We start from the raw sequence: 22,061 nt of genomic DNA, 5'->3' as shown, positions 1-22,061 counted from the left end.
AAGCTGCAAGATGCATCACTAAAAGCGTGGGTTGACATTTTGACCTTTGTTGGGTTTCTGCCCTTAGTTCTTTACAATGGCAATTGGAACAAAACTGCAGAGAGCATTCATTGTGATAGAATAAATGGCACAAAAATTTTTTTCTGCATGCAGCACATCTTTAAAAGGAGTCAGACATGCAGTATACAGATTTTCATACATAATTTCCCCATGGAATTACTTCCCTTTTTGTCAAGTCCAGCCAACCCATCATAAAGGTAGAAATATGATTTTGTTGACTTGGGCAGGAATTTAATCAGCTTATTGTAAGACCTTTATCAGAGAAATAACAGAACCATTCCCTTAGAGGCTTCAATTGTGAAAGTGGAGAATGTATATTTTGTGACTTCCTTTACCATTTTCTTGGAGAAGTTGGTTGTATTGAATTGTGGGATGAAGCAATTTAATATTTTGTTGCCCCCTCACTCTACACTGCTAATCTAGACCCCTTAAACTAGTGCACTGTCGACTCCAATCATAATTTATTGCTAGTTAAATAAGGGATTCTTTCAGTAAGGAGAAGCATAGTTTGTGTGAAGGAAGCTATTTTGAGTCTTAAATCAAATGTAAGATCATAAAACGGTTTCATTACAAGTTCAGAATTAACAATGTCATAATGGTATTGCTTATGCTTGAAAGATTTCACCCCAAGTAGCAAAACCCTCATGAGATCACATCCTCTAACATACTTTTCAGATGTAAGTAGAAATCTCACAGATTTCTACTAGGTTTGAAACCTAGTGAAACTCTTCTCCTAGGTTTTCTCCACACTCAGACTGTCTCAGTCAAATTACCAGAATTAAAAGGACTCACTTCTGAAAACCAGCAATTCAAAGACAGAATTTTGTTGTGGCACAGAGCAAAGATGTTACAAAGATATAAAAAATACCTTGCTCATTGATGAGTACGTCTGCAAAAGTTATTTCTCCCAGCACCGTAAATTCTTATTTGACCAAATAGTCACAATACATGTTCTAAGTTTGCTTCCAAAACACAAAATACATTGGGAATATTTGATTTCAGTCCTAAATCTTTAATTTTTCAAAGAGCAGTTGACAGTATTTTGTTTTCTTTTTAACTCCAAAGACTTGAAAACACTAAATCAGCATTTCCAAACTACCAGAAGAAATGCACATATTGGTATGTAAATCCACACAGTAGTTATTCATGTTAATGGTATGAAGCATCACATTCAGATAGCTATATAGAACTGGGAAAAACTCAGTGTTTCTGACAATATAGAAATGAAAGCTCTCAAAGTATGCACTTTCATTTTACACATCTGAAATCAGGAGGAAAATACTAATTAAATCCTTTATACACTGTGTGCTTGAGATTAAGGACTAGACACTTAAGGTGTTACAATATATATTGAATTTTGGTTTTAAATGAATTCATTTTCACTCATATAGTTTATTTTAGCTTCATCATCTAACCCATTTTTCAGCGATACGTAAGTAATAAAATAGGATAAAATATTTTATATTAAACTTGAAGGGCTTAGAAGAAAATACATCACAATTCTTTCCAAAGAAATCTCAGTCATGCTTTCTAGATGAATCAATTTGTATTTATGGCAAAAAAACATTTCACAAATGTAGCTGTAGTTCAACACTAGGGCTTTAATTTCTAAAAATATGATTGACCTTAATATTATATTTCTTGTTTTCACCTGGATGTAGCTTTTTTCCTTTGGTGTTAGATACATCAATGTAAGACACAGTCCAGAAGGCCCAAAGGGCTGGAAAGGGTCACTGAATCAAATTCCTTACTGTTGCAAGTTGCTGCATCCTTTAAGCTTCATCTTAAAGTTAATTAACGTTTGCATTTTTTCTGTCTCTCTTTCTTCTAATTTCCAGCTTAGTTTGTTTCTCCTTTGTTCATATTCATTTGTTGTGCCAACACTGTGTCAGCATATAAGTTTTATTTCTTTTTACCTTCCTTTTTCTCAGGTAAGTAAGCAAAATGCTTCTGTCACAGTACAGGCTTTCCGTTTTTATAGTCATCTTCACAGCCCTTCTCCAAGCATAGCTACTAGAACTCAGAGGTTCAACCTGGACTCACCTTATACTCCTTCCACAGAGACATTCCACTTCTCCATCTTTAGGAATACAGCATTTGACAAGTCCTAGCACTGCATTTTGTTTCTCGGGGTTGTATTATAGTGATAACCTACTCTCAACCCAACCATAATTCTGTCACTGTCTTTTTCTGCTGATGAACCTTGGTGCTAAGAGTAGTTCTGCTCTTACCCAATCAAGCATAGGATTTTTTTTTTCAGTTCAATTGTATCTCATAATTTTTTCTAATGTAACATTCCTTAAAATCACATGACCCCTCCATCCATTCTGGTTCACTATGAATAGATGACATCTTTCAATTTTATGCAATCAGTAATTTTCACCTATTTATTTACTTTATTTGCATTAAATTTGTTTAAGATATTTAGCCATTTTGGTACCAGTGCTTGAGGAATTTCACTAGCAATTTCCTTCCCTTTCAATACATGCATTTCTCTCACCTGCTGGCCTTTATTTATGTACTAAAAGGGAAAAAACACAAACAAACAAACAGTAAGCCACTTTAATTTCCTGTTCTATAACTCAAAAGCAGATGAACAGATATTTTGGACACATGCAGGTCTGATGTCATGTCTACCAACAGCTATATTTCTTGTCTGAGATAAATTTAAAAAAAAAAAATCCATGATGTTTTAAAGGAGAATTTATATGTTCAAAGCAGGATATCTGGAGTATAGTATTTATAATCTCTAAATTTTTTTTCTTTATCGTAAAACTGCTTAAAAAGCCTGAAGTTATTGAATCACACAATCACAGAATGGTTGACCTTGGAAGGGACCTCTGGGGAGCCCAGAACTGGACGCAGTACTCCAGAAGTGGACTCACAAGTGCTGATTAGAGGGGTGTACCGGATTAGGCTGGGATAGAGGTTATTTTCTCCACAGTACCTACTGTGGGGCTGTGTTTTGAATTTGTGCTGAAAGCAGTGTTGATAACACAGGGATGTTTCAGTTACTGCTGAGCTTACACAGAATCAAGGCCTTTTCTGCTTCTCACCCCGCCACACCAACAAGCAGGCTGGGGGGTGCACAGGGAGCTGGGAGGGGACACACCTGGGATGGGTGACCCCAGATGGCCAAAGAGATGTTCCATACCAGCCACATGTCAGCAATAAATTAGGGAGAAGGTTGCCCAGGGCTTGTTCAGGGACTGGTTGGGCATGAGTCAGTTGGTTTTTTTCATTTACATTCCTTCTATTCCTTGGGCTTTATCTCTCTCTCTGTTATTTTCATTTTCACTATTGTATTATTTTTATGTATTATTATTATTGTTTGTATTATTTTGTTTATTATTGTTGTTATTGTTGTTTTATTATTATATTTTAATTAATAAAATGTTCTTATCTCAACTCCTGAGTTTTCTCAGTTTTAGCCTTTCCATTTTCTTGCCCCCAGCTTGCTGGGGCTTGGAGGGGAGCAAGAAACTGTGTGGTGCTTAGTTGCTGGCTGCAGTTAAACTATAAAAGAGGAAAAGATCATCTCCCTCAATCTGCTGGGGAAAAAGCAAAACACTTCCCTAATGCAACCCAGGATGTTGACAGCCTTCTTTGTCACAAGGATGTATTACTGGCTCATGCTCAACTTGTTTTTCATAAGGGTCCTTCATAATTTTTCTTTAGTAATTGCTGCTTTCTACAGAAATACTCACTACAACATTGTTTGGAATTTCTCTAGGAGAATAATTTTGAACCCTTGTAAAATTCCCTGCAAATTAAAACAATAGGTAACTCAAATTGCACCTTAACTATTGGAAACAGGGTGAAAATTTGTTGTACAGATTTGTTGAAAATTTTTGTCTTTTTTTCTTTCAGTCCTTTTTAGTGTTAACTTGAAGTGATTGACTGTATGATCACAGAATCAAAGAATTATTTAGGTTTGAAAAGACCTCCAAGGTTATCGAGTCCAACTTTTGACCAACCACCACCGTGTCAACTAGACCAGGTGCCACATCCAGTGCTTGCTTGAACACCTTCAGGGATGGTGTCTCCACAGCCTCCCTGGGCAGTCCATTCTAATGTTCAGATTGTTCTTTCCATAAAGAAATTACTCCTAATGTCCAAGCTGAAATTCCCCTGACACAGCTTGAGGCTATGTCCTCTGTCCTGTCACTTGTTACCTGGGAGAAGAGGTTGACCCCCACCTTACTACAACCTCCTTTCTGGTAGTTGTAGAGAGTGATAAGGTCTCCCCTGAGCCTTCTTTTCTCCAGGCTAAACAACCCCAGCTCCCTCAGCTACTCCTCATATGACTGCATAGACCCTTCATCAACTTGATTGCCTTCATTGCCCTTCTCTGGACATACTCCAACATCTCAATGCCTTTCTTGTAGTGAGGGGCCCAGGACAGGACATGAGATTCAAGGTGTGGCCTCACCAGTGCTGAGTACAGCGGCACAATCACTTCCCTGGTCCTGCTGGTCACACTATTTTTGATACAGACCAAGATTAACCATTGACCTTCTTGGCCACCTGGGCACACTGCTGGCTCACATTCAGCCAGCTGTTGACCAGCACCCCCTGGCCCTTTTCCACTGGCTTTGCTCTTTGAATCCTCATCGCTGTGTCTGTTTTCCCCCTCGTGCTGTCTTCTTCCCACTCTGTTTTTTCTAGGGACATCCCAGGGAAGCCCCTGTGCAGCAGAAGGTTTGACCTGAGTTGAACAGCAGCCCTATGTATGTGCCTGTTTCCTTCCCAAACTCAGAAATGTAAATGTCTTCTGCTTGGCTTAGTAGACTGGAAACAAATACCACTAGGTCCTTGCAGTGTCACTTCTGAGTTTTGACCTTTTAAGCTTGGCCAGCCTGCATTTTGCCAATCAAGGGACCATCTCTGACACAACACAAAGCTTGGCCCCATGGGATGTGTTGCCAGCTGGCTTCATAGTGGGTACCTCTGAACACTTAGCGTTTCCCATTGGACCGATTCACACCATTTCACTCTGCACTACCTTGCTACTCCAGCATGGACCAGCCAGTGCCCCTGGGGAAGCAATAACCTTCTAAATATACAGTTGTCAGAATCTTAACATTTTTTTTCAGATCTGGGGGATTGGACAGTGACCCGTTATTTCTCTAAGAACCTTTCAAGGCCTTGCTCTATAAGTACACAAATTAATTCCATCAAATACTGTGTAACATATAAGAATCTAGCAAAAAGTTTATTTTTATGCTTTTTTGCCTAAGTCCTACAGTTGATTCAGTATGATATCAGAGGTTTCAGCCTATGATAATGTGAGATAATGCAATTTCTCAACATGAGCACATGATTAAACAAGTGCATTACTGCATATAGCAACCTAGTACCTTTAGCTGATGTTATGACTATAATGCACATAACCCATACTCAAAGATAAAAAGCCTTGGTTTCAAACTCAGTGAATGTGTTACAAGTTTGGAATAAGGCTGATCTGAAGCAAACACATACTCGTTTACTACCACTGAAGCAGGCAATAACTTGTCTGCACATTTCATCATCACACTGACTGCCCAATACAAATTGGGCATGGTGAGATACAAGACACCATGACTAGATACATACCCAAAAGTCAATGAACAGTACTGATGTAGCAAGATGCAGCTAGGAGACCCTTTTGACAGAAAGGAACCATGTCCTTCTTCATAGCAGAGCACCCCTTTACCTGGGCACAAAAAGGGCCCTCCTACTGTTGATGCTCTGTATACTGACACCAAAGCCAATTCATATCCTCCTATAGCAGTGGTAAGGATGGATGAACAACACAGCTCTTCCACTGCTAGTCCCTCACAGTGGTGGTCCATTTCTTCCTACAACTGTTTTAAGAGTGACAGTTGTTACCTACTCTTGCCCTTTATAAACTGTTTTATTCTCCCATGCTAGCACAGGGTTCCCATTTTCTCATTTTGACCTTTTCCACATGATATCCTAGCATAAAGAGGGCAAGTAAATTTGATTGGACTACTTTCTGAGCATAAAACATGTCCTGATAATGCCATAATAATGAGGTCATTTATGAGGGCTGCAGTGCTGTTTCTTTTGAAGCCAAAACACCTCCAAAGCAGTTACTCCTTCTTACATTAGACAATGGGAGTGCAATAATGAACAAAAATGAAGAGTAATGCAAGGCAACAAAGATTTGGAAACTTCAGCTATGAATTTATAGGTGCTACCTCCATGTCCTTGTCTGTGCTCATAAAACGAAATATTTTCATATATTATCCCTAGCTGGAAAAAGTACAAGAAATTACCAGAACTGAAAGCTTTTGTAGCAAAAAAATTTAGCACCTATTGCAAGGAAGCTTTTGTCTGCAACATAACATTACTTTCCTGGCTGCCCTAGCACTTATATTACCATTCGCTCTTGCTGAAAAATACGTACTGTGAGGGATCTTTTTATTGTTGTCACTGTTATTACAAAATAGTCCAACAAAATCTCATTGTAAGACTGGGAGTTTTTTGTGATATTTAAATCATTTTTTCACTATAGGCTGTTTTCCAGTAAAAGTGACTCGGATTTATGAAGAATGCCCTTGAGATGTTTTACTTGAAATTATTATTACAGAACAATATACCTCACATGGACTCTTGCCATTAGGGTTTAGAATCCTATGATTTTCAAGTATTCAACTTTTTAACTAAAAATGTTAATTTTAAAAGTTAAATTACTAAAAATACTGACAGAAATGAGGGAGCAGACTTTCTACTAGAGAGAAAAGAGAAAAGGAAAAAGAACGTTTTGCTTGAGTGGGGGAAGGTCACCACAAATATAGTTTATTTCATGGTTTGCATTTTGCTCTCTTTCCACAGTGAAATCAGATGAGTTGCAAACAATCAAGAAGGAATTAACCCAAATCAAAACAAAAATTGACTCCTTGCTAGGGAGACTGGAAAAGATTGAAAAGCAGCAAAAAGCTGAAGCAGGTAGGTAAAAGCAATTTGTAGTGAAATGGATTAAATTAGAACCTAGTTACCAGTCAAGTAGACAGACCAAAGAGAATGGAAGCTTTCCAGAAATTTTGCTACATAATGAAGGCCTGAAGCAAGGTAAATTAACTCTCAGGTAGAGCTACTGTGAGGATAGATTAATATTCTTTACAGAGCATGCACCATCATTGCAAGAATTGCTTTCTATGGTGTAGTAGGAAAAGAAATCTTTCTAGATATTCTGGAAACAAAACATTTCTAAAACCTGACTGAACAGAAGTAAGTTAGAGCTTGTTGATTATGGGGACAGTAGTCCTATCCACATTAAGAATTACTAGCTTGTCTATATCAATAATTATTTTGCCTGAGAAATAGGCAATGGTCACAAGTCAAAGCAAGGAAAAAAATCTGTTTGATATAAGGAAAAGGGATGCAATTAAGCAATATGGCAGGTTGCCCAGAGACACTGTAGGGGCTCCATCCTTGGAGATGTTCAAAACTCATTGGGCTGGACCAAACTTTGAGTTTGCCCCTCACTGGACTGTTTTTGAAAAGTCCAAAGATCCCTTACAACCTCAACTTTTGAGTGAAGCTATGGCCTCTTTGTAAAATTAGCCATACCTCTAGTTCAGCTTTTCTCTGGCTTAAAATGTTTTATTTTGAAGCAAACCTTGGAAATAACAAAGTCCAACTCTACTTTATAATTTAATCAAGATCTTTATTACTGTCATTGTAGTGTTCATTTAGCTGAATGATCTCACTTGGCAGCACAGTAACGCTCATGCTGAGAGTTACAAGGTTGTATTTTCACCGTGGTATATATAGAAAACAATCTCAATTCTTATGACTGTCTCTGATATTTTCTTTGCCATTTCCTTATAGATCACATGGTATAGCTTTGTACAGGAGCTGATTTTGATGAGAGCCAGCAGGGCAATGGTAGATATACCTCATGAAAAACTCAGTGATTTTTTTTTCCCTGATCCATTCTGTGATGAAAACTTTTTATGTATTTTGTGTGAAATGTGTGCAAGAAATTCTGCCTCGGAACCCACAGCTACCTGGGTGTCTGGGCAGTAGCGAATTACAGGAATCCAAAAATCCCATCAGGACACACAGAGTTCCATCAAGACTATGTAAAACTTTACTGGGAATTAGCAGTTGAGGGCCATGAACCTGACATGGGCAAAATAGATATTTAGGTCTGGATCCTTCCTGTTCGCAAGTAACTTTATAAGAAGGAAAACAAAAAAATAAACTACCTTCCCTTTACAATCATTTTCTAAGTCTATTTTGACAACAAGGACCAGCTGTTATAGTTTATCTCACAAAGTTGAGGGGTTTTTTCAAGTCTAAGGTAAACCATTAGTACAGAATGTGATTATCTCTTTCGGGAGAACAGTACACAGTATGTATTCATCATATTCTATTTTGAACTTTATGCAAGTTAGACAAAGTTGGTATAATCAGTGAAGATGTAATTGCAAGGCACTCCATTGAATCACTTGTATACTGAAATACTTTGAGATGGTGCATCCCTACTTTAGGGAGCTTTTATATAAAATCCATTACTATGCAAAACAATCTGCACATCATTGTACTTTGATATCCAATTTTCACTTTTGCTAATGGACTGTAGTGAACTTATTTAAATAGAAATCAGCTCAAGGAGGAAAATGTTGATTTGTGTTGAATCATAGTGTTATGCCTTTTGAAGACAAGCAATGAATATCCTGAGATTGAAAAGTGGTTTCAAAATGTTGAAGTTTTAAAACATCAGGTGCAGAACCCATCCCCCATATCCCTTGCCTCTCATTGGAGTGTGTGAGGAGAAAAACATCTCTGAGATACCAGTAAGCATGGAACCCCATTTAAGTCTCCTGAGCTGATGAAGAGAGTTATGCAGCCTGGGTGATTAATCAGCAGATGATTGATTCCTCAGGTGAAAGACTTGAATAAGCTACATCAGTAGCTGAACTATTTCATTTACAGTATCAGACATGAGATGATGAGATGATTTTATTCCTTCTCTGTGATTTGGCAATATTAATTCTTACTTTCCTCTGCCAGAAGCTGTGGCCTCACTAAGGCTGGGATCAGAGAAAGGATCTGTGTCTCATTTATGCAAAACAAAAATCAAACCATCATCTTGTCCTTTTGATTTTCTAGGTTTGAAACACTACCATGAAGAATATGTAATGTTTAATCTTAAAAGTAGTTACATCTGGAGGAATGTATCAGGTTACAAGTGGACAAGTTCAGTGCATACCTTGGTTACTGCTCTACAGCTGCACAAAAATACTTGCAGTACCAGCTGATGTTCTGCCTTTTTCTGTTATTAAACCCTGACCATTCCAACAGGGAGAATATAGACAACAGAGTTTCCTACACATAGGAAAACTGTAGGAATGGCTCCATTGTTTGTAAAAATATGAATCAGGAAGCTCGGAATGTTTTAATGTGACAAAATTGTTAGAGAATATTCTCCGTGTAATATTAGAAATAGGGGTTGAAAGTTAGGATCTTAAGTTCAGATTCCCAAAAAAAGACCAAAAGAGCTGAATACTGAGGTGGTATTTTAGACTCCTCTGAAGAATCAGGTCTCTATTCTCATTAAGACAATTAAGTGACCTAATTTTTTAGCAGCTACATCCTAGACGGTTTCTCATTTAAATTTATTGAGTCTGTCATTTCAGCAAACCTTTTTTAAAAGCCTTGACCAAAGTTGATTCAGTTGTCACTGCCACAGCTGAGGTGATCTCAGAAGTGGCTTGAGGCAGGAGGTGGTGGGGCCAGACATAGCAGGCATAGCTGATTCAATCCTCATTTCTTTGTGCAGGAAGGCAAGTAACACAATGACTTATAACTAGCATGCTATTTTACGAAACACCTTACCAATAGAAGATGAGGATCCATGGGTTCAGTCTTCTTCTAATACAGTACTGTTGGAACAGCTAAGATGACTTTTTATTCTTTAAATCCAAGAGTCTTTCTGAAAACATTAGATGGCTAAGGGAGGAAAGCTTAATTGTTCTGTGTCTTCAGTAAACCAATTTGAAAATGAGGGTCTAAAGACTAAGAAAGGTTAAAGAGATGAATGTAAATGTCAAAATAAATGTGCAAAGGCAAAAGGTAAAACAAATGTCTTGCTTTAAGACTATGATACCGAAAAATACAAGCAGATTTGAATAGTATGTGTAGCTGGTAATAATTTATGGTAAAATAATAACATGTTCAGAGAGCTGAAAAATATAGAGCTCCAAGGCAATCCTTGATTCATTGGCTGTCCAACAAGATACGTGATGCACTACTGGCATTACAGGTCAGTCTTACAAACAAAGAAGTGGTTTTGTTCTAGAAATTTCAGCATTGATCCCACTCATACTGAAAAGACATTGTTTTTCTAGCTACCAGTGCAACCAGTTCTCTAGCCTCTATTCACTTTGAGTACATAAATCTTTTCATCTAAGTTCCTAATGTCCAGAGGAATAAGACTTTTATCCCTCCAACCACTCCTCTGGCTAGTCAGTCTCTGTCATTCCTCCCTCAGTCCTCCTCTGGGTTTCTGCTCCTGGATGAAGTTCCTCAGCATGTCCAGGAGTTTGGCAGTACTTGATCACAGCAACGCAGATATCTGCACAAAGCCAACCAGAACAGATTCTTCAGGCCTCCATGGAAATGGTCTTTCTTTTCACCACTTTGCAAAAAATACAGCAAGCCTATATGAGGGTAATTGGAGAGGGGCATTCTCCAGTTACTTCAGCATGTTATACCAATGAGGAGTAACTGTTACTTTACTCCATAAAAAACATAAAAAACCTGGCTAGAAGGATTTGTTGGTTACCTGTAGAGTTGTTGAGATATATTCACAGGAAATTCATGCAAATTCTTATTGGAAATTTCTATTGGAAATTAACAGCCTTCCACTTAGACCATAGAAATTTATGTACTTCTCATTAGCTGCATATAAATAAATATATGGTAACTATGCCAATTGGATTCCCAAGGCAAAGTCAAGTATAGAAAATCAAAAAGCTGGATCCACTGGTAAATGAAGCCTTCATGCACTGCATGGGATAGATGACAGGTGTCCATATTGATACTGTGATTGATTTATACACTGATTTTTGAAAATAAGGTTTTGGTTCCTATTTACCTGGTAGATATTATCACACTGAGTTTTACAAAGCTGGAGATGGAAAGCTTAGATTTCTTCCTCCGAGCACTTCCCTTTGCCACCAATAGGAAGGTTACTGAATCTCTATAGAGTATGTTTTCCTTACAGAAGCCCAAAAGAAACAAATGGAAGATAATGCTGATTTGATTCAAGAGGAATGCATATCAGAGAATGCAGATAACTCTACGGAAGAGCCAATTGAAGGAGGGCCAGATGCAGATGGGGATGGAGAAGATATGACTGATGGGATAGAGGAGGATTTTGATGAGGATGGCAGCAATGAGCTGGTAAGGAATAATCATGCCATGTCTGTCTATATGGTTCCTACAAGTAACCACAGAGAACCAACAGTCTGGATTAGCATAGTAAACTCACAGCAACACTGTGATGTTCTGTAACTAGTGCGTAGTCCTACACTCTTCATACACTGTAGATTCAAGTCAGAATAGGAACCTCTGAGGAGAAACAAGAAAAATACATTTTACTACACTTTGTGATTTTAGAAAGGAAATTAAATGTACATTGAATTGGTTTACATTTATTATTTTTCATTTACTGAAATGTAGATGAGAAAGGAAATAGTAGTGTGCTAGTTTGCTAGTTTCCTTTTTTTTTTTTAACTGGAGCATTTCAAAACTACACAAGATTCTAGAATGGTGAACCTTTTTATTAGTAAACTTGCTCCCCCACAGTCCCCAATCCTTATGTTCCATGTATATATTCTGCAGTGTTGGAGATACAGATTTTTTTAATGGAAGGATTTTGCCTTAAGACATGTTTGGCTAAGAAACATTTGGGTTTTCAGCTTGAGGTTGCACCTTCATGAAATACCCATCATGGTGCTAAACTCGTAAGTTCTTCTAGAGGAACATTAAAAAATATTTGGAAAGTCAAATTTATACCATTTTATGCGTTCCTAGTAAGAAAGGAACACTCACATTGGTTTAGGCTCTGTAATAATACCCTCCCTCTCTTCCTGACTTTCACACTCTTCTGCTTTGAGAAGAAAGCACTTCTGTTGCTCATTGCCATTGCTTGCTATTTAACACACATTTACTCATGAGTGCACTGTAAAGACCATCCAGTGAAGCCAACAGCAGTCAGTAAACAAGGGACCCAGCTGAACCAGCAGGAAGTCTGAAGCAACAGAGCATGTGAATAATCAGTGGTTTGTACTGCTTACTGCAAACTTAATTTAAACCTACTTGTACTTTGCAGGTTTGTGTTCTTTTAGCCAACACAAGGCTCTCTTGAATTTATATATCCTGAATAGCATTATCTCTGGAAGAAGCTACTACAACCTGTATCCTCTCATCCTTCAACAGGGAGATTTTGAAAGAAATTAGAGGGAAAAAGAGAGCTTACCAACTGTGGAAAAAAGGACTGGCTACTCATGAAGATTTTAAGAATATAGTTAGGTCATGTAGAAGGAAAATTAAAGAGACAAAGGCACAATCTAGGCACTTCTGTTAGGAATAATAATAAGTGTTTCTACAAATACATCAAAAGCAAAAAAGCTCGCTTGTAATCCAGAAGGAAACAGTCAGTGCCCTGCTGAGCCACTTGGATCCTCACAAGTCTATGGGATCAGATAGGATCCATCCTAGGATGATGAGGCAGCTGGTGGAAATGTTCACCAAGCCTCTCTTCATCATTTACCAACAGTCCTGGCTCTCTGGGGAGGTCCCAAATGATTGAAAGCTGGCAAATGTCAAGCCAATCCACAAAAAGGGCCAGAACGAGGACCCAAGAAACTACAAGACTGTCAGCCTGACCTCAGTGCCTGGCAAGGTTATGGAGCAGATCATCTTGAGTGCAATCACACAACACCTACAGGATGGACAAGGGATCAGATGCAACCAGAACGGGTTTAGGAGGGGCAGGTCCTGTCTGACCAACCTGATCTCCTTTTATGATCAGGTGACCCACCTGGTAGATGAAGGGAAGGCTGTGGATGTGTCTATCTGGACTTCAGCAAAGCCTTTGACACCATCTCCCACAGCACACTCCTGGAAAAGCTGGCAGCCCATGGCTTGGACAGGGGCACTCTGTTCTGGGTTAAAAATTGGCTGGATGGCCGGGCCCAGAGAGTGCTGGTGAACGGGGCTGCACCCAGTTGGTGGCCAATCACTGGTGGTGTCCCCCAGGGATCAATGTTGGGTCCAGTCCTGTTTAATGTCTTTACTGATGATGTGGATGAGGGGATCGAGTATACCATTAGCAAATTTGCAGATGACACCAAGTTGGGGGAGAGTGTTGATCTGCAGGAAGGCAGGAGGGCTCTGCAGAGGGACCTGGACAGACTGGAGAGTTGGGCTGATTCCAATGGGATGAAGTTCAACAAGGCCAAGTGCCGGGTCCTGCACTTTGGCCACAACAACCCCATGCAGCGCTACAGGCTGGGGACAGAGTGGCTGGAGAGCAGCCAGGTGGAAAGAAATCTGGGGGTGCTGATCGACAGGAGGCTGAACATGAGCCAGCAGTGTGCCCAGGTGGCCAAGAAGGCCAATGGTATCCTGGCCTGGATCAGGAATGCTGTGGCCAGCAGGAGCAGGGAAGTGATCCTTCCCCTGTACTCAGTGCTGGTGAGGCCACACCTTGAGAATTGTGTTCAGTTCTGAGCCCCTCAGTTCAGGAAAGACATTGAGCAGGTCCACAGAAGAGTAACAAGGCTGGTGAAGGGACTCAAGCGAAGGTCCTGTGAGGAGAGGCTGAGGGAGCTGGGGTTGTTTAGTCTGGAGAAGGCTCAGGGGAGACCTTATCACTCTCTACAACTACCTGAAAGGAGCCAGTTGGGGATCAGTCTCTTTTCCCAAGCAAACACCAGCAGGACAAGAGGGCACGATCTTAAACTCTGCCACAGGAGGTTTAGGTTGGATATTAGGAAGAAATTTTGTTACAGAGGGAGTAATCAGACATTGGAATGGCCTGCCCAGGAGGTGGTGGATTCGCTGTCCCTGTAGGTTTTTAAGATGAGACTGGATGTGGCACTTAGTGCCATGGTTTAGTAATCACGGCAGTGTTGGATCAAGGGTTGGACTTGATGATCATTTCCAACCCAGTTGATTCTATGATTTTATGAATCTATGATCTTTTAAAGTGAAATGTAGAACAAATGACATCATACTTTTTTCTCAAAGGGACAGGTTCTCCTGTGCAAGTATGAGGGATATCTGTAATAACGTGTTACCCTGAATTTGAAGGAAGTTGAAATTTTGTAATTAATAAATAATTGTAAATATAATCTCCCACCATGGCTAATACCTGACCAGCTGAAATGATCATGGCAATGTGGGTGACTGCAGTTTAACAAGACTGGTAGGTTTTACAGTAATTAGCCATTAGACTCCTATTGTGGACAACTAAGTAGGGATGTTAATATACAGTGTATTAGCCTCTGATTGCTCAGTGCTGTCATTTCACCCTGTGGGTATCCCATACTGACAATGTATCTACAATGTATAATGACGCATGATGTAGAAGAATTTTTTCATGTATCAGAGGCCTCAGTAGGAAAAGGTCTAAAAAGCAGGCAGCACAGGAAGACTTCATTAACTGGGAAAGTCTGGAGTTGGCACAGCCATTTTTGCACACCACTGCTTCCGAGTTAAAAGGCCTTTCCAAAATTTATGTTATGGGATTAGTGGAAGTGCAGTGTTTTGCAGACACAGCTCCAAATACAGCTCAGAGGTCTGAGACGCACATCTAAGGCACGGTAGGGAACCACCTCTGGTTTCTCTGCATATCATTACTGACTTCATGAGTGCCAGGAGGAGATAGCTCACTGCATGTGGAGAGAGGTGTCCTCTGCACCCTAGCATGGTTGCTATCACCCCAGTCCTGATATGATGGCAGCAAGGAAAGGCCAAGGAAGAGGATTTATGTGCATTGCCTTGATCAGGTGCAGCCTGGTCCAATGTCAGGGCAGTGGAGCCAGTCAGACTCATGCCTTCCACCTTCATAAAGGCTGGGACCCTCCAGCTGAGAAGTTGGTAGTATTGTAAACTTTAAAGCTTAGAACTAATATTGTCAGTCATGTAAAATTCCTATGTTTTCATCCTCCCTTGTCATTTCCATCAGGCTTTGGAAGAGGCCACTTCACCTTAGCTTCCTGCCTGCTATGATGGGGTAATAACACCTTCTTTCTTTTGAAAAGCCTGTGGAGAACAGTGAATGCAAAACCGCAGTGGATAGGATAATGGATTGCTTGGGATAGGATTACTTCAAAGAAATCTCAGGCTATGGGTGTTTTCCAAAGAAAGGCAATTATAAATTGAATTATGTGTCTTTCATCTATACTTTTTACCCAAACAGTCAGCAATATAGGCCAGTACTTTTGTGATCTGAAGCTGGTAGTTTTTGATGCATATTGTAATTTACACTTACATATACTTATGTAGATTTAATGGCCAATTCCTATAAGCTTTATTTTCTACTCCAGTCATTGATAGTTGTATAAAGGAAAAGTCAGCAACAATACTATCAAAAACATAGTGAACATCCCATAGGAATATTCAGAATTTCATTCTGCTTCTACCCATTCTGTGCCCTGTTATCTGAAATTTGCCTCTGTTTTGTGAAAAGTAAAGTAGATGTATAAACTTGTTATAAAGCAAGAAATCCTAACAGCTGTTGTTATTCCATTTTATACAGACTAAGTTATTTAGGACAAGAGCTGACTAATAGTAAATGTGTTATTTTGGAATGGTGCCAGTTACAAGTCTTTGGGGGGAAAAAAGGTTTTTAAAGCATGAAAAGTGTTAAATTTGAAATAATTAAGACAAGCTTTCCATGGGTAAAATCATAACCTTGGACTCAGAATAATAAATACCCTTCCAAAGGACATTTCTTAATGAAATCTATAATGTTTTCCAAATATATAGCTAAAGGGATTTAGGACAATGATTAAAAAATATTTTCTTTCATCACTAAGGCCAGCAATAGGAAAATAGAAAAATATTTTAAATGGGCATAACTAATGCTCTGAAGTCAGTTCAGCACAAAAATTTAGTTGTGAGTCCACTAGTATGCAAAATATTATTAGAGGGAGAAAGGAACGTGACTTAAATTTAGATTTTAACCTTTATTTAGAGTTCTCCAGATTTATCAGTAAATCTTCTGCCAATTCATTTGCCCAAAACCTGCTGCAGGTTTGCTGAATAGAATTCTGTTGTCCTAAGGCTGTCAGCAAAGTGTTCAAGAAGGACATCCCCATGGCATAGTTCAGATGCTGCCACAATGGAACTTCTGGATCTGTGTATGTGCATCTGCATCTTTGCACTAGAGGACTCAAAAATATGTTTCTTTCTCTATTTCTAATTCTAATTTGCAATTCTAAATTGGAGTGACCATGTGTGCTGGTGGGTTTAGGTGGTAGGATCAGTTCTGTAAATTCACATGCTGTCTATTTAGAGGAACAGGTTATAGCACACTAGCTGAGTCGTGGCATCTGTCCTCGTGCCTGCTTTCAGCCTAGATCAACTGTAAAGAAAGACAGAGTAGTTTAGCCTGCAGAGTGAGTTAAGTCAGGTATGGATTTAAGGACCCTTCAGCCCCTTCAGTTAGCTACCTGGCTGCACACACAGAACAACATCACATTCAATGCTGCACACCTTCTTCATCCGCCATCTACACCAGGATGTTGTTCATCCTTGCATTGGAATTTTCTATGGACTAAAGACATGCCCACAAACTGTTGTTATGGCTCAGCTGAAGTGCGAAAACTTTTATGCCACAATAACTTGATTGTCCATCTGAACTTTAATTTAAGACATGCTGCATTTGAAGCACCTGCTACAGTCATCAAACATCACCTCTTGGGAAAGTTTTTTTTGTACCATTTGCTCCACAAATGTCTCTCAGTAAATGTCTCCAGTGCTGCAGACACTCCAGCTTGAGGATCTTTACAAAACAATTCCCAAAGAATTTTCCTGCTTTAACATACTGAAGAGCTCTTTAAATGGTCATTTCAGATACGTGATACATCTATGTACAGATATGTCAAATAGTTGGCTCAGTGAAGTTTGCCACAAGCTTCTCACCCACCTGCTCTTACACTTTGGCCTCTCGCTCTGCCTTGTACAAGGTCATGAATTTGTTGTAGTTATATATGTATATATATAGATATATATGTATAAAATAGTCACTAACTTGGAATGTAGCTCCTAAGCTTACTTTACAATTCACTTCACCAAACTGACAATCAGAGGTAGCTGGAGGGGTTGAGAACTTCAGGTCTGTTTTCTTCTCTTCATTTAGGTAAAAAACCAGTAGTTGGTTATCCCAGATTTTACTAGACCCATAATTCAGGCTTTCTATCTCCTCTTAAACATTAAACAGTTTCTAGTAGCAGTGAATTTAAAATTTCTGTGTTTCTTCCTGGTGCAAACATATCCACACATTCCTGTTATTTTAAGCTTTCCCTCAACAGTGTTGTGAAGAAAGCAACATACCTATGCAGCTTCCCATCCTGTCTTACAGAAAACAAGCCCTTATGAAGAAAGATCTTCATGTTTACTAGGTTCAGTTCACACACAAACCACAAACAGGCCACAAATCATTGGAACACAAATCGTCAGTGATATCAGGTAGATTTTAGGTGTCTGCCATGTCTTTAAATTTTGAGTAGTGGGAAGGGAAACAAACAACCTCCTCTTAATCCTGTGGCTGCACAGTGAAAAACAGCAAAGTCACCTTTGCAACAGCAATCCAACACGTTATGATATCTGAGAAGCAGCTTGTCCTCAGTCCATCTATAACAAGCCCCTTCTTACTAGAAGTACCATTAGCAGTGTGTGACAGGACTGAAAGCTTGTAGGAAAAATGTTTCTGACTTAGCATGTGTGGTGGTTCCCTTACCCTGCTGATTTAGCAGCTGGACAACCCAGCGCAGTCCCAGAATATTTAATATATCTATTTTGAACTTGTTTCAATGGGTGCTAATCAATCATTGAGGAACTATTGATCAAGTTATCGCAATCCTCTTGCAAACAACATAGGTGGCAACCAATTAGTTACCTGAAAGCCTGAAGTATTGTAAATTTGAAAAAAAAATCACTTTCAGCTAATGCTTAGTATAATATCAACAAAATAATTAATTGGAATGAGTTATACACAAGCACTCTTATCTGTAATACACTACCCGAAAATAATAGTTTCTATCAAACTGTCAACCTTTCGTAATAGCTAACTGTAATATTAATAGTACAGTAGTGGTTTAGTAGTTAAGCAGTCAGTACTGCGAACTGTTTTCTGGTAGAGCATGTGATCCAAGTTAAGATACAAGTCATTTATCATGTCATGATTCAGATCAGACTCTGGTTACTGCTTGGTTGGAATTTGAAGGATATATTCACAGTCACGGCATTGTGGTTTTATGCTGTTGTAGCTATGCTAAAAGTAATGAAGCCACATGAGCATTATTAGATGGGACTTCCATAATAATGAGTCAACTTTAATGAGATGTCTTAAGGGGCATTTTTATTATTTTAGAACCCAAGATACAGAGACAGTAAGAGGCCTGTATATTTCAGTTGTATTTACCTCTCGGGGCATTTAATTTCTTACTCTTGTCCTTTTCTCCACCTTCACACTGCATGTTTTCAGTCTATCAGATTTGTTTCTAATATCTCAAAGAGAATCATGTTTCAAACATAAATAACAGAAACTGCCACAGACATAAAATTCAGAATAATCCTCTTGCTGCACTGAGTTTTACTATGCAAAAGTAAAGCAATTATGATATAATAATAGCTATATTTCTTGTAGGAATTAATGCAATTACCATTTAAATCAATGGAACCAACTAGTACTTTGGCTAAAGCTTGTTAGAAACATTTCCCTGTTGATGCAAATGTGTGATTTAGATTGCTGAAAGGTCCACAGTCAAAGGTATTAGCAAAGATGGTTTTAATACGATATTGTGAAAGTGTGACTTAACAAAGTTCAGTGACAAGGTTCACTCTATTACTCTATAGCACAATCATTTGAACAATGATTCTAAACTACCAAGACACAAATCAAAGTTACCAAGGCACAAATGAAAGTTACTATACTAAAAGGTTTTGTGTAATATCAGTCACTTCCCAAACATCTGCTCTTGGTAAATGATCTCTGTGCCTCAAGGAGTGACCTTGAGAGGCATCCCAGCTCAAGGGGAGACCACCACCATGCAGCCAGGCTGGTTGGCTGGGAGAGCTCAAAGAAGGCTCACTTAGGCTGTTGTATTTGTGAAATCAAGTGATTGGATCGTAGTCAAGTTACTTGCAATGAAAAAGATATGCCTGGGATTCCTTGTGCCCACAACTTTCTTTGTTCCGTGTTAAGTGAGTCTTGGAAAAGTTTCCCACCGTTCATGAGTTAATTGCATGACAGGTGTTTCAAGCTCATACACACCAATGCTCACTGTGTCACTCTTTGCCTTTGTGGGTCTTCAGAGAACAGACTGCAACTAGAAGAGTTCTTGGCTGGACTAGAGCTCAAGCTTTTACCTCCTTTGAAGCCTAAACTAAACTGTCATGAGTTTGGTTAAGGGGTCGAGTGTGTCCATCACATCCCTGCTATAAGTAGCTAAAGGGAAATTAATTTAATAGCAAATCTTTATGAAGCTGTGAAACTTTCCTCGTTTTTATTATTTTGTATGGAATTCAACAATGAGAAAACTCAGCTGAGAGTAGAAGACCTACAGAAAACCAAAAAAGTTTCTCAGATGAATTTCATCTAGTTTAAACCCAGTTTTGCATATCTCAAATAGCAAGACTGATCAAATATGTGACTATGTGATAGTATTGATAGTACCTAATGTATTATTGTAATGAAATGAGATTTTTGATTGCCCTTTTAGAGGCATTGTTTTTCTGTCCATAGCATCAGGGCAGAGGAGACTGACTCTTCTATTACAAGCCAAATTAGACTGATTAGGCTTGTTGAAAAGATCAGCAGGTACTGTGACAATTTATATATGGAACTACTTGGAAAAAAAAAAGTAGAAAACTTCGAATTAATGGCAATGGCTGAAGCAATGTTGTGCTAGAAATCTTCAGTTTACTTTAAAAATCACTAAGACCAAGCAAAATTTTGTCTTTTCTATGCACTGAACATTTTGGACTTCATTGAAACCTTGCTTTTAATATTAGGAGAAACATGATGCTCTTCATTCCTAAGACAAATGAATAAGTAAAGATTGTGTTCACTTGATAAATATCAGTGCAAGATGTTTGTACTTGAGTAAGCTAAAAAAGTCATTAGGAGCAGCATACCTGACAGATAGTAATTTGTTGTACCTTCCAAAGCTGCAGTAAATCTAATAACCTGTGACTGAAAAAATGATGAAAATAATAAAACCATGCCTTGAAATCAAAAAATGTAAGAAACTTCCTGACATGCCCTTTTGTTATATTTAATGTATGCAATAGCACAGTAGATGTGCTTTCTGTTCACCCACTGTTATGATGTGAATCATTGGAAGGGCCTTGCTACTGGCTCCTCCTCCCCATTTTTTCTGTCAGTCAATTTATCAGAAGAAAACTTCCTAAGTGGTGTTCAGGGTTTTACCAGGTTACTTCTGAGTGACTACATAATATTTTTCTAATTATTATTTAAATCCTATCCTCTACAAATCACATGGGAACCTGCAGAAAATGCAAGCAATATTATCATGCTTTTTGTGTCTCTTTCTACTAGACTTTCCTGCCTGTAACTGCACTTCTGTAAAACAAATAAGCAAAATAATTTTCTTGATTTCACATCTATTCCTCTGAATCTATATTCCATAATATATAATCTATATTATTTAGTCCCCAGTTAAAAACAAAACAAAACAAAACCAAACCAAACCAAAACAAAACAAAAATCAAAAAAAACCCAAAACTGTTAAAACCTTTTATAATGTAAATAATGTAATTAATTTACAGCCTCTAGAATCTTAAAAAATTGATGCAAAAGAGCTTGAAAAGAATGCGGTTTTTCTTCTGTTTATCTAATTTCTTAAGCAAAGAGTGAGGGATCAGGAAGTTTGGATCCTGCTCTCAGCTTTGACACTGAAACTATGTAGTGTGCAATGCATCTCAGAAGACTGACTGTGCAGGTAGACTCAGCTGCTTTTTCTGAGAACAGACCAACAGGTGCTATTGGCCCTACATGCAAGAAAGGAGCATTCACAAAATATATTGTTAAAACTCACAAAAAGTTATATGCTTTCCAGTCAAGAAAATTGTCTGTTGAACAATGTGGAACACACTCTTCATTGAATCTGGTTTATTTTTTTCATTGCACCCTGACATCGATCTTGACTTGCCTGAAGTTTCAGTCATCATTTAAAAAGATGGCCAGGATGCTTGACGCTTTTGAGACATCAAAATATTTAATTTTAATCATTCAATTTTATCTATTAAAAAAACTCAATTTAAAAACAAAAAAGCCCAAACCAAACCACATATCAACCTGTGAATTTAATCAGAGGCAAATAATGCTGTCAGATAAGGCCAAAAATTCTCACAGATGGGTAAACAAAATACTTCCCTAAGTGATATTAACTCATCTCTGATATAACATAAGTGACCTTAATATTCAGTATTAGTAGCCTCAACATATTTATTCAATCTAAGTAGATCATAATTAGCTCCAAAGATTTTGCTAGCCTAAAATTTATGAGCATAGAGTCAACCTCTGAGTGCAGTGTACAAACAGGTACAGCCAAACACCTACCACCCAGAAGAAAACCTGGATTTCTATTCAGGTGAGGATGATGGTGACTTACAAAATATATTGCAAGCTTTTGCTTACCTTTTGGCAGGTAAAGAAACATCAGATTTAATTGAAGAAAGTCAACACTTTAAATATGAAGACTGATTTCAGTTTCCACTCACGA

General features: G+C 38.5%; 1 protein-coding gene across 7 annotated transcripts in view; it reads left to right on the top strand.

The window, feature by feature from the left end:
- Positions 1-22,061, top strand: part of RALYL (RALY RNA binding protein like) — a 405,043-nt gene that overhangs the window by 345,098 nt on the left and 37,884 nt on the right. For 6 of the 7 annotated variants that reach the window (XM_050333117.1, XM_050333099.1, XM_050333081.1 and 3 more), the window contains 2 exons: positions 6,901-7,014; positions 11,303-11,481. In XM_050333117.1, coding sequence (XP_050189074.1) covers positions 6,901-7,014; positions 11,303-11,481 — 293 coding nt within the window. The remainder of the gene's footprint in view (positions 1-6,900; positions 7,015-11,302; positions 11,482-22,061) is intronic. The other variant, XM_050333109.1, reaches the window with a different exon arrangement.

Source organism: Myiozetetes cayanensis, unplaced genomic scaffold (assembly GCF_022539395.1).
Source record: "Myiozetetes cayanensis isolate MyiCay16 unplaced genomic scaffold, myiCay2020 scf1, whole genome shotgun sequence".
In the NCBI taxonomy this organism is placed as follows: Eukaryota; Metazoa; Chordata; class Aves; order Passeriformes; family Tyrannidae; genus Myiozetetes; species Myiozetetes cayanensis.
This window is presented reverse-complemented; position numbering and strand designations above follow the sequence as displayed.